The sequence below is a fragment of the Oncorhynchus nerka genome, linkage group LG10 (genome assembly GCF_034236695.1).
Source record: "Oncorhynchus nerka isolate Pitt River linkage group LG10, Oner_Uvic_2.0, whole genome shotgun sequence".
Classification (NCBI taxonomy): Eukaryota; Metazoa; Chordata; class Actinopteri; order Salmoniformes; family Salmonidae; genus Oncorhynchus; species Oncorhynchus nerka.
This window is the reverse complement of record NC_088405.1, coordinates 77,477,668-77,496,357: the sequence shown is the minus strand read 5'-3', so window position 1 is coordinate 77,496,357 and position 18,690 is coordinate 77,477,668. Positions and strand designations below refer to the sequence as shown.

The window sequence follows — 18,690 nt, the reverse complement described above, 5'->3', positions numbered from 1 at the left end:
GCTCATTCAGTGGTTTAGTACATGATTAAGTAGAATCCTGTTGGAAAACTGTTAACATTTTTTAAGGTAATTTATATTCCTAAAACATATGTTAAATGATACTGTTGCTGCTTCCTGTTGTCATCTATTTTTGATTTATAGTCCAGTGTCAAAACAACTGTTTTAAATGTCAAAATTCATAATGCAAATGTTTAGAGGTTGTGATATTTTAAAGCCAAGCATAAAAATGACTCCCTACACAATTTTCTAAATTAGTACCTTATAAACTGCACAAACACCAAGATTTACCAAGCGGCAACTCTAAACTGGAATTGATTAGCTTGTTCTACTATTATCAATACCGTGCACAAATGAATCACTAACATCGATATTCTATAGAAATCAATGGAACAGGGACAATAACCATGGTGACATGTTCTTTTTTTGCGCTTTTCTAAAAGACAAACCACAACGAACTTGGGTATACTACATGTACCTGTCGATAGATGACAACCGGTAGTAGCCATTTATCAACTCATCTCCTTGTGCTACAATGTTTTAAAGAAATAGATTTAGTATCATCTTGATTACTATAAACTTTTATATTAACATCAACGTGATGTAAAAAGGATGTGTACTTCTGCTCAATTTATGTGGTAGAAAAAGCTTGTGTAAGGTAATTGCACAAACTGTCCACATTAGGGAAATGAGCGCAAAATAAAATAATTCAACATGTCAATTTAGGATCATAGTATATGTTGCCCACTCACAAGCTGACCAACTCATTGGCTTTGTGGTTAGTGTCCACCCTGAGATTGGAAGGTTGTGAGCTCAATCCCTGTACGAGTCATACCAAAGACTGTAAGAATGTGACCTGATGCATCTCTGCTTGGCACTCAGTATTAAGGAGATAGATTTAGAGGTAAAGCCCTGCTAGCGTCCTGTCCAGGCGGTCTACGTGTACATCAAACGCCTCATGCTACAGAAACAGGAGATAGGCTCATGCACTATGAGCCGTTCTGGCTCGTGCAAAGCTAATTTACTCACAAGCTGTAGCAACAATTACATATATTTAACCATTTATAGAGTTTAAAAAAGTGCTCTCAAACACAATTTAACTGGGCGCTCTAGGCTAGATCCTCCACAGTGTCTGTGCAGCAGGCTGAACGTTCAACGTCCCTACAATGAGCCCCATTAGTCCTCCATGACAACAAAAACATAAATAACAGAGTAGGCTAATAAGTCATCATTTTTTGGTCATGTTCAGGTAAATCAATTTGACTAATTTATAATTCAAAAGTTACATTACAGATTACAATGTTGGACAGGTAACTAGTAACTGTAACAGATTACATTTAGAAAGTAACCTACCCAACCCTGTAAAATGCTACGTTATGCTATGCTAAATCATTTTGCGATGTTGACCCGACTGAACAGATGCAGATTCATGATCAATAGTGATAGCCTATGGAAGACGTACAAATGGCCTAGCAGTCGCAGGGACGCCATTCTGCAATGACATGTCGACTATTCGAAATAGTAATGTGGTCTGGAAGTTATCCAGGAGTTATACATCTGTTAATTTCTCCTGAGTACATGGATTGTTAATCAATCTAAGCCAACCAAAAATAAATATATAACATTGTCTCAAAGCAATCAAAGCTGCTTGTGGTAAGATGTCATTTCCAAATAAGCTTACTGTATGTAGCCTCTGATGCTGATATAAAGTCCATTCCCAGGTAATGAAATACCATTTTACCCAACCCGCCATGTAATTGATTTATATGTTCAATATCAGGTAGTTCCACACGCAAAATATTTTTACATTTACTGTAGTCATCTTTAGCAGGAAATATTGGCATTTTCATTGTGTGCTAATACAGGCACTTACTCTAAGGGCAATGCATTGACATGCGCTTTTGTAAAAACATTTTTTTTATATATAAAAATTGAGTTTAAGGTTAGTTAGGGTCGCTGACGGCGTGATGTTTGTTTGAGTTATGTAGTTATTCTTCTTAGCTGTCAACTGACAGATACTCATTTGTGTTGGTACACCAAGAACAATACAGGATTGGCCATGGCGGTGTTGTCATTCCTTGAAAGTGCATTTAAATCACATCAGCGACCTTTTCTACTTGAGTACTAAAGGTCAGCATTACACTGCCTCTGCATAAACACTGCAGAGAAAAACTATTTCAAAGTGCATCATTTCAAGGTTGAATAAACAATATTTTTTTACTTTACTTGCAACAGAGACTCTTAAAATGCCCCTTTCATGCAACAACAACAGGTCTGTGATGTTTAATTTACATAGTGCTGGGGGCGTGTTCAGCAGGGTACTACTTTGTCGACCATTCTGTTGAAATATGTTATATAGAACAGATATGCCTCTCTGGCATGTAGACTAAGGAATCACGTCAGTTCAATTTATGACATTTATTTCTGCAATGTTTGCCCACTGATAACATAGGTCAAATAATACAGGGCATTTTTTACATTAATTCAATGTTTTTACAGATGACGGACAAATCCAGTAAGCACAGGTTGTGTCAGATTATTATGTAACTTTATTTATGGATGAATATTAATACAAATCCCTCAAATGATCATGACCTCACATTCATCATGCACTGAAGTTCATATGACAAATATATATAGTGTGTCATTTAAGTGACAGCTACTGATTCGAATATAATGGGGTTGAGTATTATTGAGCTTATTCAGAGATGGTACCTGAGTTAAGACTGGTGATAGTCTCATTTAGCTGCACATAGTTACAGTTGTTATGGTGCTCTCGAATAGAAAATCTCTCTTTGGTCGTGGGATGATAATATTTATCGGGATATCATTTAATGGGATACATTTGTGTTTATTGTTGATTTTGTTCAATCTCTAGAGATTGAGTGACCAATGGTAGTTCTCCCTTCCTCTGAATGCTTTCAAATGTATTTATTTTTACACGTTTGAATCCCATTTTCTTTGCTTACGGCACATGTATTCCCTTTTTGCTTTCAGTTTTATATGTTTGGTTAGGGATATTAGTAATTATAACTCAATACTATTGACATTAAGTTGTCTCCATAGAAAATGACCTTGTACTGCTAGAGGTTAATCAAACACAGAAATATGTGTATTCAAATACCTTAATAGAATACTCTGGTCATAGCAATGTTTCTCCACTGATCTGCAATGACCCAAAATATATCTGATGTTTAAAGGCCATGGCAATACATCCACATACAGTCTCCTCATTGAAATTCATGAGAATCCCCTCAGACAAATAAGCTTAATTTAGCGCAACATTTTGTTTGATATTCCCAGTACAGAGCCCTTACATTAACTGCCTGTGGATATTCCAAAATACGTAAAACCAGCAAGAACAGCCTACAGCCAAATATAAAATATGTATGTAATTGGAAACCAACATTTCCATTCTAGCTTTTGTATTTGAAGAGACTAAGCTATTAGTTTTAAATTTGTATGCAGCCTCTTTGCAGAGCCGTCCATACTTTTGAATACATCTCAACCATGCCAAAAATGTATCTTAATCTTTTGTAGTACGTAAAACATAAATTATTGTATTCCTTGTGAACTAGCCAATGATGACACGGCATCGTACATTAACCAACCCCATTGAAGCTCGCAGTGAACAAAGAACACTTGCAACCTCTAATTGTGGGGAAGAGAAACGGCATGTATTTATTTATTTTTTGCACGGTGCTTTTGTCAGAGTGCATCAGGAAAGAGGCCAGAAGTTATTTATTCCACTGCTTGATTTTTACTTCCTCCTATGCTGTATTTGGATCCCTTTCATAGTGCTGAAAGGGTCGACACTTTATTTGGATTAAATTGGTTTGCCTTCTGTGCAACAGTGATAAGAGGGAATAGTGCAGGATGAAATATTTATTCATTCATTTCTTTATTTGTAGGCATTATGGGGACTTGGTGTGGAGGTTGGACACACTGTACTCTATGACGACCTTGCATAGCACATGTTTTCAAAAGCAGGGCCTGTTGCTTAAAGGCCAATAGCAGTCAACAACGTGATTTTCCTGTGTTTTATTTTTATCTCCACACTGAGATTGGAATAATACTGTGAAATTGTTTGAAAAGACTGCCTGAAATTTCAGCCTGTTTTGGTGGGATGGAGTTTTGGCCTGCCTGGTGACACCAGGCGGTAAATGAGTTAATAGACCAATAAGAAAAAGAGTTACAAACCTCTCTGCCAATAACAGATCATTTTCAGTTTTCCCCTCCCCACTCAGACCACTCCCAGACATTCATTGGAAAAAATAAGGTTGAGAAATTGCTTGTTGCTTAAAAGCAATTTTGTTTATTTTTGACAATTCTAATTGAAAATAATCACAGCAAAGTACTTCATTGTTATCCAGAAATGATTTGATATTGAGAAACAATCGGTTGCATTGGACCTTTAACGACAACACCCCCTTAGCAGGCGAGGGCTTTTTGTAAGCCGAGTCTTTTTACTGTATAATCAATAACATGCCACCTGAGAGGTATATTGTTTGCTCTCAAAAGGCTTTGCAATCTCAGAGGCCCAAGAAGGTGCTACAACTTAAGCGACCTCTTCCGTATGTCTATTTTATCCTCACATCACCATGTCAATCACATTTTCTTTCCAACACCTTCCTATTCCCTCTCCCCCAGCGTCTCTCAACATGCTGCAGAGTTTCTTTACATTCAAAAGTACCAAGTAGGGTTCTCCAATCTTCTGCCTTGCTCTCCTCAGTTGTCTTCTGTAAGGTTTCTGGAGTCTGGAATAAATAAAATGCCTCACTGTGGCACTTTGAGCATTGGATGGAAAGACCTGAATATTGAGTAAGAAGTTGACATTTCTATTTTTGAGTCGGACCAGAATGCCCTGGGAGAGTTGCTAATGCACCATGTGGCTTGCTCGACAACCTTGTACTTTTTGCACCTCGCAATGCATCTCCTCTAGGTGTTACTGGCAACAAATCCTTGTAGGCTTTTTGGTTACGTTCACCATGAGACACATTTGTCTCAGTATTCAGGTCCCGGGATAAATTCTTGATTCACTGTGGTTCACTTCAAAAGGAAAAATCAACTACATTTACCTCAGACCGCTCCCTGGTGATTTTGGAGGTTACCCTTTGTGAAAGAAAGTAATCCAACGTGGCAAAATAAGGCATTAGATGCCATTATGTTTGTCAATGGGTAATTTGGTCAAGGATTGATCAGGAATTCATTAACATCATTTATAGTTTCTAATGAAGAATTAGAAGATTCAACAGTTTAAAAACAGTCTAGTGCTACCTTGAATTACCGTTGGTTGAATTATTCAATTTTCTGTAAAAGGCATGGTAGTCTGGGGATTATGTTGAGTTTAGAGTTGTTGTTCAGGTTAGCAAATGCCTGTATCATGCCAGTTTCAGGCTCGTTTTTCAGGACTTGCTCTTAAAATTGCATTTGCTGCTTTGTCTTTCTACGTTTTTTCGCCAAGGGTTGAAACTGCAGCCTCTTTTTGCACTTAGGAGTATTTGTGTTAATATAGGTAGGCCCTATCCGTATGACTATCTATCTTGTAAGACTGCTTTTAGCTTTGCTGCCCCATCACCTTGGAACACTTTGCAGAAGGACCTGAAACTGAATCATTTTATTCCAATTGATGATTTTAAGTCCGATTGGAGGGTTTCTTGCCACAAATTGCACATGTTTTAAAGCATTCTTTAAAAACAACTCTCGTCTGTACTATGCACATGTATTGTTATGTTTTAAATGTGTGTTTCATGTTGAGTTTACAGTCTTTCTTGGCCAGCGCTCACATGTAAAAGATATGTACATCTCAATATGATCTCTAGTTAAATAAAGGATAAATACAAAACCAGCCGAAGAGGTTACAGTGCGTTCTGTTGGATCTCTTCCAGCAAAGTAGGGTTGCACATTTTGGGGAATATTCACATGTGGAAACTATGGGAAAATATGGGAAATAATGGAAATGGATGCAAATTAATATTAATACCATTTAAATGTAGATGTTTTTTGCATTGGATATATTTACCATATCATATGGAGACAGAAACATTGTACCTTATCATAAGTAGACATAATTGAAATGTAATTAAATGAGTTGACTCTTCACATGGGATGATTTCACTGAACAACAAAGGGAATATTGAATGGTCCCCAATGATCTATTGCATCTCCCAAAAACATTTTCAACATAACTCAGTAAAATGATAGTCTAGAAACTAAAGTTTTGATTGTCTTCCTCTCAGGCTTCCATGTCTTCTCCCTGGACCTCCTCAATGTCCACCTCTTGAACATCAGACTCTGAGGCCTCGTATTCACAGTCACTTTCCAACCTTGTTGAGGATGGCTCGTTGTCAGGCTTAAAAAGCCTCAAATTTGCCCGGATGGCCACCAATTTTTCAACCCTTGTATTGGTCAGCCAGTTGTGTGCTTTGGTGTGTGTGTTCCCAAACAAGGACCAGTTGCGCTCTGAGGCGGCTGATGTTGGTGGGATTTGGAGGATGATGGAGGCAACAGGGGAAAGAGCCTCAGATCCACAAAGTCCCTTCCACCAGGTGGCTGATGAGATATTTTTGCATGACTGCCATATTGCATCTCCATCCCAAAGCCCTTGGTTGTAAGTGTGCTTCGCCAGACTGCCAAGAACCTTGTCCTCATCCAGGCCAAGGTGGTGAGACACGGTAGGGATGACACCATAGGCCTTTTTTATCTCTGCACCAGACAGGATGCTCTTGCCATCATACTTGGGGTCCAACATGTACGCCGCAGCGTGTATGGGCTTCAGGCAGAAGTCTTCATGCTTTTTGATGTATTTCAGAACTGCAGTTTTCTCTGCTTGGAGCAACAATGAAGTGGGAAGGGCAGTATGGATTTTTTCTCTTACATCTGCAAGCAGAGTCTGAGCATCAGACAGGATGGCATTGTCTCCCTCAATCTGTGCAATGGCTACTGCTATAGGTTTTAGGAGTTTCAGACTGCTTACCACTCTCTCCCAAAGTACATCCATATTGGCAGACTGATATGGCCATTTCTTCCCATCCAGGAAGAAATGGCATGATGACAACCCCCCCCCCCCTAATGGGTGTTGCTGGGCAGCTTCAATGTGGTGCTCATACTCTTCTCACTTTGCTTGGTGAGGTAGATTGCTGCTATAACTTGACCCTTCACATACCTAACCATTCCCTTGGCTCTCTTGTAGAGTGTATCCATTGTTTTCAGTGCCATGATGTCCTTGAGGAGCAGATTCAATGCATGAGCAGCACAGCCAATGGGTGTGATGTGAGTGTAGGACTCCTCCACTTTAGACCAAGCAGCCTTCGTGTTTGCAGCATTGTCTGTCACCAGTGCAAATACCTTCTGTGGTCCAAGATCATTGATGACTGCCTTCAGCTCATCTGCAATGTGGAGGCCGGTGTGTCTGTTGTCCCTTGTCTGTGCTCTTGTAGAATACTGGTTGAGGGGTGGAGATGATGTAGTTAATTATTCCTTGCCCACGAACATTCAAAAACCCATCAGAGATGATTGCATTACAGTCTGCTTTCTCTATGATTTGCTTAACCTTCACCTGAACTCTGTTGAACTCTGCATCCAGCAAAAGAGTAGATAAAGCATGTTTGGTTGGAGGGGTGTATGCTGGGCGAAGAACATTCAGAAATCTCTTCCAATACACATTGTCTGTGAGCATCAGAGGTGAACCAGCATACACAGCTCGAGCAAGACATTCATCAGCATTTCTCTGACTGCGTTCCTCCATTGGGTAAAAAAACCTTTTGATTCCAGGAGGACCATGAGCTGTTGCTATCGATAAGATATCTGATTCATAATTTGAACCTCAAATATAAGTAGAGGGACTTTTTGTCAGAGGTTGCTTGTTGTGAGCGCTGAGGGAACTTTATGCACTTCAAATCAAATTTCATTAGATTTTAAGTGAATAAAGTTCCCTCAGCATAAAGTTCCCTCAGATGATTCTGCATCTTTGTTGCATTCTTCACATATGATTTAGCACAGTATTTGCAAATGTACGCAGATTTACCTTCTACATTAGCTGCAGTGAACTGTCTCCACACATCAGATAGTGCCCGTGGCATTTTACTGTAACGATATTAGAAAAACAGTTGTAAAAAAACAACAAATACAATTCCATGTACCGATTTAAATAGTTAAGCAGTTAGATGAAACAGCTCCTTTGTAAAATACATGTTTTAAAATTAAACATGTATGGAAACAGGTGAATTTACACGCCGCAGTTAGCAAGCTCAAGCAAGCTAAACCCACATGGTAGCAAAAGTGGTAGTACAAGTGATACAAGTGATGGAAGAGAATTTAATGTTAATTTCTTTTCCATAGTCCTCCCCCAGAACCGTTTGAGAGAATTTGGCAGTACGTCCAACCGGCCTCACAACAGCAGACCACGTGTGTGGCATGGTGTAGGCGAGCGGTTTGCTGATGTCAACGTTGTGAGCACAGTGCCCTATGGTGGCTGTGGGGTTATGGTATGGGCAGGCATAAGCTACGGACAACAAACACAATTGCTTTTTATTGATGGCAATTTGAATGGACAGATATACCGTGATGAAATCATGAGGCCCACTGTCGTGACATTTATCCGCCGCCATCACCTCATGTTTCAGCATAATAATGCACAGTCCCATGTCACAAGGATCTGTTCCTGGAAGCTGAAAATGTCCCAGTTCTTCCATGGCCTGCATACCCACCAGACATGTCCCCATTGAGCATGTTTAGGTTGCTCTGGATTGACATGTACGACAGTGTGTTCCAGTTCCTGACAATATCCAGCAATTTCGCACAGCCATTGAAGAGGAATGGGACACACGATCAACAGCCTGATCAACTCTATGCGAAGGAGATGTGTCGCGCTGCATGAGGCAAATGGTGGTCACACCAGATACTGACTGGTTTTCTAATCCACCCCCATACCTTTTTTTAAAGGTATCTGTGGCCAATATTATTCCCAGTCATGTGAAATAGATTAGGGCCTGATGAATTTATTTAAATTGACTGATTTCCTTATACTGTATGAACTGTAACTCAGTGAAATCCTTGAAATTGCTGCATTTTGGACTTGTATTTCATGTATTTAACATTTATTTAACCAGGTAGGCTAGTTGAGAAGTTCTCATTTACCTGGCCAAGATAAAGCAAAGCAGTTCGACACATACAACAACACAGAGTTACACATGGAATAAACAAACATACAGTCAATAATACAGTAGAAAAAGTATATGTACAGTGTGTGCAAACGAGGTAGGATAAGGGAGGTAAGGCAATGAATAGGCCATGGTGGCGAAGTAATTACAATATAGCAATTAAACACTGGAATGGTAGATGTGCAAGTAGAGATACTGGGGTGCAAAGGAGAAAGATAAATAAAGTCATTGGCAGCAGAGAACTGGAAGGTAAGGCCGCCAAAGGAAGAATTGGCTTTGGGGGTGACCAGTGAGATAAACCTGCTGGAGCGCGTGCTATGGGTGGGTGCTGCTATGGTGACCAGTGAGCTGAGATAAGGCTGGGCTTTACCTAGCAGAGACTTGTAGATGACCTGGAGCCAGTGGGTTTGGCGACGAGTTTGAAGCGAGGGCCAGTCAACGAGAGCATACAGGTCGCAATGGTGTGTAGTATATGGGGATTTGGTGACAAAACGAATGGCACTGTGATAGACTTGTCGTGGAAATTTCCTGCATTACCAAATCATGAGAGCAAACCACACACAAGTCAGAGTTATCATAAAGTCCATATTTAATTATATATGAGCTTCACCATAGCCCTGTTTGACTCTCAGATCAATTCAGTGACTGTAAATTAATTCTCTGAGAGTGCTTACAAAACAATTCTTAGTATCATTTATAGCCAAGACACACCCATCTAAACTCACATGACAAATAACAGATCTTAGGAACATTACACAAAGAAACTTTACTTGAGAGAGGACTATCCCATAGCCAGACAGCATTAGCTATAAATTATTGTTCAGTTTGCTCTCTTAGACGAGGTTCTACTTCTCGTTCTTTTTACAACATAGTACCAAAACATTACCTCATCAAATGGCATATATCAATTGTCAATTCTAGATACTCCCATATCAAATACAACCCCTCCTGGACAAGATCACCAAGACAGTGAGCCTCTTAGGTCATATACTAAATCAAGATAAGGGCAACCTCAGAGGGGACATGTAACAGTTAGACACATTCCCATAAGAAGACAAGCCTGACCTCTCCCCTCTCTGGGGCCCAAGTAACTAAGCCCTAGCATAGAAGGGATAACTGCAAACTGCCAACAGTATCATCCAAATAGAAGACATCCTAATGACAAATATCTCACATAAGCATTATTATGTAAATAAAACATCTTATTTATCAATGTTACCTAACTAATTCTGATTCTGCTACCACAGACTGCATCCAATCTGTTGAGTAGAGTGTTTGAGGCTATTTTGTAAATGACATCACCGAAGTCGATGATCGGTAGGATGGTCAGTTTTACCAGGGTATGTTTGGCAGCATGAGTGAAGGATGCTTTGTTGTGAAATAGGAAGCCGATTCGAGATTTAATTTTGGATTGGAGATGCTCAATGTGAGTCTGGAAGGAGAGTTTACAGTCTAACCAGACACCTAGGTATTTGTAGTTGTTCACATTAGAGGTCGACCGATTAATCGGAATGGCCGATTAATTAGGGACCATTTCAAGTTTTCATAACAATCGGTAATTTTGGAAGGCGATTTTGCCGATAAAAAAAAAAGAAGTTATATTATTTATTTTTTACACCTTTATTTAACTAGGCAAGTCAGTTAAGAACACATTCTTATTTTCAATGACGGCCTAGGAACGGTGGGTTAACTGCCTTGTTCAGGGGCAGAACGACAGATTTTTACCTTATCAGCTCAGGGATTCAATCTTGCAACCTTAAGGTTTACTAGTCCAACGCTCTAACCACCTGCCTCACGAGGAGCCCGCCTGTTACACGAATGCAGTAAGAAGCCAAGGTAAGTTGCTAGCTAGCATTAAACTTAATCAATCATAATCACTAGTTATAACTCCACGTGGTTGATATTACTAGTTTATCTAGCGTGTCCTGCGTTGCATATAATTGATGCAGTGCACATTCGCAAAAAAGGACTGTCGTTGCTCCAACGTGTACCTAACCATAAACATCAATGACTTTCTTAAAATCAATACACAGAAGTATATATTTTTAAACCTGCATATTTAGCTAAAAGAAATCCAGGTTAGCAGGCAATATTAACCAGGTGAAATTGTGTCACTTCTCTTACGTTCATTGCACGCAGAGTCAGGGTATATGCAACAGTTTGGGCCGCCTGGCTCATTGCGAACTAATTTGCCAGAATTTTACGTAATTATGACATAACATTGAAGGTTGTGCAATGTAACAGGAATATTAAGACTGATGGATGCCACCCGTTAGATAAAATATGGAACGGTTCCGTATTTCACTGAAATAATACATGTTTTGTTTTTGAGATGATAGTTTCTGGATTTGACCATATTAATGACCTAAGGCTCGTATTTCTGTGTGTTATTATGTTATAATTAAGTCTATGATTTGATAGAGCAGTCTGACTGAGCAATGGTAGGCACCAGCAGGCTCATAAGCATTCATTCAAACAGCACTTTTGTGCGTTTTACCAGCAGCTCTGCTGCTTATGAATTCAAGCCTATCAACTCCCGAGATTAAGCTGGTGTAATGATGTGATGTGAAATGGCTAGCTAGTTAGCGGGGTGCGCGCTAATAGCATTTCAAACGTCACTCGCTCTGAGACTTGGAGTAGTTGTTCCCCTTGCCCTGCATGGGTAACGCTGCTTTGAGGGTGGCTGTTGTCGATGTGTTCCTGGTTCGAGCCCAGGTAGGAGCTATACTGTTACACTGGCAATACTAAAGTGCTTATAAGAACATCCAATAGTCAAAGGTATATGAAATACAAATGGTATAGAGAGAAATAGTCCTATAATAACTACAACCTAAAACTTCTTACTTGGGAATATTGACGACTCATGTTAAAAGGAACCACCAGCTTTCATATGTTCTCATGTTCTGAGCAAGGAACTTAAACGTTAGCTTTCTTACATGGCACATATTGCACTTTTACTTTCTTCTCCAACACTTTGTTTTTGCATTATTTAACCTCTTACCTCTACCTGGGACGCTTGCGTCCCAACTAGAGCTCTGGAAATGCAAATGCGCTACTCTAAATGCTAATAGTATTAGTTAAAACTCAAAAGTTCATTAAAATACACATGCAGGGTATCAAATTAAAGCTACACTCGTTGTGAATCCAGGCAACAAGTCAGATTTTTAAAATGCTTTTCGGCGACAGCATGAGAAGCTATTATCTGATAGCATGCACCAATACACTACAACAGAAAAGCACAGCAGGGGACGTAAACAAAATAATTAGCATTTCGGCGTTACACAAACCGCACAATAAAATAGAAAACAGTCATTACCTTTCACCATCTTCTTTGTTGGCACTCCTAGATGTCCCATAAACACTATTGGGTCTTTATTTCGATTAAATCGGGCCATATAAAGCCAAGATATCGTTATATGTAGACTGTGTGATAAACGAAAAAAACAGCGATTTCACAACGTAACGTCATTTTTTTAAATTCAAAAAGTAGACGATAAACTTTCACAAAACACTTCGAAATACGTTTGTAATGCTACTTTAGGTATTAGTAAACGTTAATAAGCGATAAAAATCATCCGTAGGCGATGTACATATCATTAGCTGTCGTCTTGGAAAAAATTTCAGGAGAGAGCTCTTCCGGAATGATCTGGGCGGAGACCGGAGGTACGTCGTGCCCCTCTTTCGGTTCAACCAAGAATCAAAGAGGATTAAATTCACAAGATACTCGACAACATGGGGATGCTGTGGGAGTTGAATGCTCGGTCTTATCTAATTCGGCTCACTGTTAACAATTGCGGTCGTGGCGCAAGGATATTTATTTCCATTTTCTGTGATCAGGTTTTCCTGCGCTTTCCGATGTAACGCACGTTATGTAATAGCCACAGTCGTGATTTAACCAGTTTTAAAAACGTCCGAGGGTTTCCTATACACACATTCTAACCATATGAACGTACTATATTCCTGGCATGAGTAGCAGGGCGCTGAAATGTTGCGCGATTTTTAACAAAATGTTTAAAAAAGTAGAGGGTCGACTGAAGAGGTTAAACCAAATTGAACGTTTCATTATTTATTTGAGGCTAAATTGATTTGATTGATGTATTATATTAAGATAAAATAAGTGTTCATTCAGTATTGTTGTAATTGTCATTATTACAAATACATTTTAAAAATCGGCCGATTTAATCGGCATCGGCTTTTTTTTTGGCATCCAATAATCGGTATCGGTGTTGAAAAATCATAATCGGTCGACCTCTAGTTCACATATTCTAAGTCGGAACCGTCCAGAGTAGTGATGCTGGACGCGTGGGCAGGTGCGGGCAGCGATCGGTTGAAGAGCATCTATTTAGTTTTACTTGCATTTAAGAGCAGTTGGCGGCCACGGAAGGAGAGTTGTATGGCATTGCAGCTCGTCTGGAGGTTAGTTAACACAGTCCAAAGAAGGGCCAGAGGTGTACAGAATGGTGTTGTCTGCGTAGAGGTGGATCAGAGAACCACCAGCAGCAAGATCGACATCATTGATGTATACAGAGAAGAGAGTCGGCCCGAGAATTGAACCCTGTGGCACCCCCATAGACTGCCAGAGGTCTGGACAACATGCCCTCTGATTTGACACACTGAACTCTATCAGAGAAGTAGTTGGAGAACCAGGCGAGGCACTCATTTGAGAAACAAAGGCTGTTGAGTCTTACCGATAAGAATGTGGTGATTGACAGAGTCGAAAGCCTTGGCCATAGATGGGCATGTTGCTTTGAATGGGACCAATATTTTGTTTTGTTTAATTTAACCTTTATTTAACTAGGCAAGTCGGTTAAGAACAAATTCGTATTTAAAATGACGGCCTACCCATACTGTCCAAAAAGTAATAATTTTGACTCCTCTGTCCATAGAACATTCTTCTTGATGATCATCCAGGTGCTTTCAGGTGCTATTTGTCAAACTTGAGACAACTTGTTGGATTAGATGGGTCCTATTACTTCTGTTGAAAACGCACACAAAAAAAACACATTAATAACCTCATACCAGCGGACAAGCACGGTGGTAGAGTGATGGTTTGGGGATGCTTTGCTCCCTCAGGACCTGGACGACTTGTCTTTATATAAGGAACCATGAATTCTGCTCTGGCTCAGAGAACTCTACAATACAATGTCAGGCCATCCGTCTGTGAGCTGAAGCTAGGTCATGCAGCAAGACAATGATCCAAAACATGCAATCAAGTAGACATGAAAATGGTTAAAAGCAACAAATTAGAAGTTTAGGAATGGCCTACTCAAAGTCCAGACCTAATCCTTTTTGAGATGTTGTGGCAGGACTTGAAACAAGCAGATATCACTGAGTTAAAACAGTTCTGCATGCAAGGCTGGGCCAAAATTCCTCCACAGCGATGTGAGAGACCGATCAACAACTACAGGAAGCATTTGGTTCCAGTCATTGCAGCTAAATGTGGCACAAAGTTATTGAATGTAAGGGGGCAATACTTTTAAACACTGGGGAATTAGTTGTTGCATAACTTTGTTAATTAAATAAATAAATTGTCTTTTTTATTTAATTAACTAGACAAGTCAGTTAAAAACAAATTCTTATTTACAATGACAGCCTACCCCGGCCAAACCCGGACGATGCTGGGCCAATTGTAAAAAAGTATACATTTGTTTCGTTATTTGTAAATACAGGTTCCTGTTATCTAATATTAGGTTTTGTTTGAAGATCTGATAACATTCAGTATCAAAAATATGCAAAAATAGAGAAAATCAGAAAGGAGGCAAATACTTTTTCATGGCACTGTATGCCATTAAGGGAAGGCTGTGAAATCGCAAATGGGGCCTGGTGTGGTCTCTCACCTGCTGTGTTTGATTTGGCAATGTTTTTTTCTTTCTTGTCCTCCAGGTGCCCACAGGGGGACATCGTCACACACACGGCCTGGCTCAACCGGTCGAGTATACTTTATGCCGGCGAGGACAAGTGGTCGGTGGATCCCAGGGTGAGTCTTGTTACACTCAATCAGGAGGAGTTCACCATAAAGATTGAGGACGTGGACATGACCGACGAGGGCCCATACATCTGTGCGGTGCAGACGAGCAGGAGACCGAGGACGACGTCAGTGCACATCCTCATCCAAGGTAAGCCGAAGCCTTAGAATCTAGAAACTGTCTTGGCGGGTGTTGTCAAAATAGCTTTTGTCTGATGTGTGTGTTTGTGTGTGTCTCTCTCTCCTATCTCTATCCCTCTTTCTGTGTGTGGACATCTCCCTCTCTGGTGTATTTGGTGGCCTTCATACCCCTCTGAATGAGAACCTGTTATTACTCCATAGAAAGACAAATGAGTCTACTTTCTCTCTCACTGTGGAAAGGCTGTAAAAATAAATCTATATAAATAAAAGGACTAGGTAAAACAACACAAGTCTGGGAATGCACTTCACTAAGTCATCCGTTATTGTCTGTGTTTCCATTAGTTGGTGGTCTTTACAACTTACAGTAGATTCTCCCTAACTTGTGCAACTTGCAGTATGGAAAGCATCCATCATGTGGTGTTCATGCTCAGTCTAATCAATTATTCATATGAAGTACTATCTCTGAGACTTCTTTACCTTGAATACTCCCATGTGCATGCACAAAAACTCAATTCCAGGATTGTATTCATTAGGGCACACATTTTGAAATATTTAAATCCCAAAGTGAGCATTTTTTATTGGACAAGGCCAGGCAGTCCCTCTCCATTTCAGTCTGTTTTTTTCCATTTGGTGCCTAATGAATACGACCCAGAACTTTGCTGTGAACTTCATAATGAGGATTCTCCGGCCGTATGTTCTAATGAAGTGGATAATGGTCTGATTTGAGCCCCATCAACGGCATTGCACCTTGGCGATACTGTATTTTTCCTAATCAGCAGATCCTGGGGCAATTTGATTGATGAAGGTGTCATTGCTAAGCACCAGAGCATTAAGGCGGAACAGAGGAGAACAGAGCAGGCTGAGATGCAAGGCCAGTCTGTATGTTCTCTAGAAGCTTGAAATGTATTTTTCTTCCCAGCTCCTTTGATGGCAATTAGATTTAAATACTGCTGTGTGCCATAAAGGGGGAAAATTGTATGATGTAGAATACCGGTGTAGGTGCAAATGAAGGTTATTCTGAGGGTTCGGTTGTGGTGTAGAGGGGGAGTTTGAAGACTGTTATATTGGATGTTCTTTGGTGCAATGTTGCTTACACCTAACTAGCCTTCTCAAATCTACACAGGTGCCTATGGGGGTATGGGCTAGGTGTTCTCTGGGGCTAGGGTATTTCGATAGAGGTAATCATGAATTCTGAAAGCTCCAGTGGTGTCTCTGCAGTTCCACCATATTTCCTGCAAGGTTATTGGATATATGGAGTAATATTGTGAAGACATCTTTCCTAGTGTTTGTATGTTAGTTGTATGTTTGTTCTGTAGTTTATTTCATAGCTTTCTTCTGTCAGGCTCTTTGTCTTCAGCATTGTTAACTACGCTATGTTTTTTAAAGAGAACAATACGCATTGCATATGACGGAACAAACAGACAAACAAATTCCTTTCAATCCGAATAATTTGAGTCTGGCAACTCAGATGTTTAGTGTCCTAGCTCTCACTCAAATGCCTCTGGAAATCTGCACAGCACCTCTCCAAAGATCAAAGAATTGTTCACTCTGTTTAGTTTCTCCCCCTTTTAATTTTTGGCAAAATTAATTACTAGCCTATCGGGTTCGTCCTCACTGTCTAAATGAAAAAGGTCCTTTCTTTACTGCACATGTACATCATTAGTTACACTAGATTACACTTGGACCCTTCCATTTGAACAAAATGCACAGTGAAAATAGTTTATTCAGAAATGTGCTTTGAATTACTTTAGAGTGTGATGACAACTGCCAACAGAGTGAAACTGCCAGCCCATGACTCAGACAGTAGGAGTAGTTGGCTATTTGGCTAACCCCCTGTGTTATTAACAAAACATATCTTCATAAGTTGATAAAACTGTTAGATGTCTACTTCAGAGAGGGATGCTTGCTACTGTGTGGGGATTAGGATGTGCTTGTTAAACAGAACAGACTTACTTCGCTCACTTTAGGAGTAATTGATCAGAGAGATATAGTTGTCATTTTCTTCATCCCAAATGACACAATATTCCTTATAGTGCACTACTTTTGACCAGAACCCAGGTCAAAAGTAGTGCACTATATAGGGAATAGGGTGTCATTTGGGACATTGCCATAGTCATCATAGTCTTGGTCTTGTTATGTGGTTATTCAACATGAATAGTTTGTTTTCTCAAACCTCATGGATCATCTGTCATCATTGTTGTTTTCTGATCGCTGTGTGCTTTAATTGATTGTGCTCCTATCAGGCAACTGCGTGTGTATTTACATTTGTAAATAGTCAACTCTAATTAAAAGGCAGATCAAAGAGGAACGGCGAGGAAAAGTCACGTTGTGGGAGGGAAGTAATGGCGGGGTTCTCAGCGGTAGCGACGTCCTCATTACTCAACAACCTTTTTATGGGAGTTTGCCCCCCCCTGCTTCCTCTAGAAGTGCACTGCACACACCACCTACTTACTGCAGTCACTTCCTCCCTCCACCACTTCCCCTTCTCTCTATTTCCCCCAGTCTCCATCATCCATTTCTCTACCTTCCATTTCTTTGCTTTTAGCCACAGTAAATCGTTCTGGCTAAAGCTGTGGAAATATCTGTACTGTTGCCATAGTAACCGGGCAGGCAGAATAGTGGCTTGATTGAGAGAGCACTGGTACACTTGAACAGAAAGGTCACAGAAACACAATGGCACAGGTCACTGGCACTGCTGCACTTGCATGCCATGGTGGCAATGACATTTTTAGTGCATATTCCCTCTTAACAGGACAGACAGAATTAATGAAATTATTTACCACCTGATTGAAGCCTCTACTCCAGCTTGCAGCAGGTAATATAAAAAAAATTGTATATACTGTACGTCCTGTAGGGATGCCAAATGTTCAGCCTGCTGCACTGATCCTATGGATGCTCTAGTCTAGGGTTCTTAGGAATGTTTTTGAAATCTCTAAATGGTTAAAGTAGGGAGAAATATGTGATTATTGAGTTTGCTTAATTTACTATCATCCTAAATTAAGATATTGAATTATTATGCCATATTTACTTATATGATGCTACTTTCCAAGATGTGGACACTGTGTTATTACATTACACAAGCTGACATTTTGACCACATCGGATTGGGCGGAATTGCATCCTTTTTACCTCAGATTGGTGATGTTAGTAAAAAAGTTTATGGTCAACTCAATGACAAAAGATCAGTTACATAAAACTGATCAATATCTTTTGCTTTTGTACTGTTGATTTTGACACAGCTATCATTTTCTTTCTCAAATTGAACAGATATTTCAGGGCGGTCTCTATATAAAGCAGTTGCTGGCCACATACCAATAAGGTGAAAGCACCAATTTGTAAGTCGCTCTGGATAAGAGCGTCTGCTAAATGACTTAAATGTAAATGTAAATGTAATATGGATTTGAAAGTCAAACTATCACTTAAAATA

General features: G+C 39.9%; 1 protein-coding gene across 5 annotated transcripts in view; it reads left to right on the top strand.

The window, feature by feature from the left end:
* LOC115136021 (opioid-binding protein/cell adhesion molecule-like) overlaps positions 1-18,690 on the top strand; it is a 442,403-nt gene that overhangs the window by 359,638 nt on the left and 64,075 nt on the right. For all 5 annotated transcript variants that reach the window (XM_029671351.2, XM_029671354.2, XM_029671352.2 and 2 more), the window contains one exon: positions 15,042-15,274. In XM_029671351.2, the coding sequence (XP_029527211.1) occupies positions 15,042-15,274 (233 nt within the window). The remainder of the gene's footprint in view (positions 1-15,041; positions 15,275-18,690) is intronic.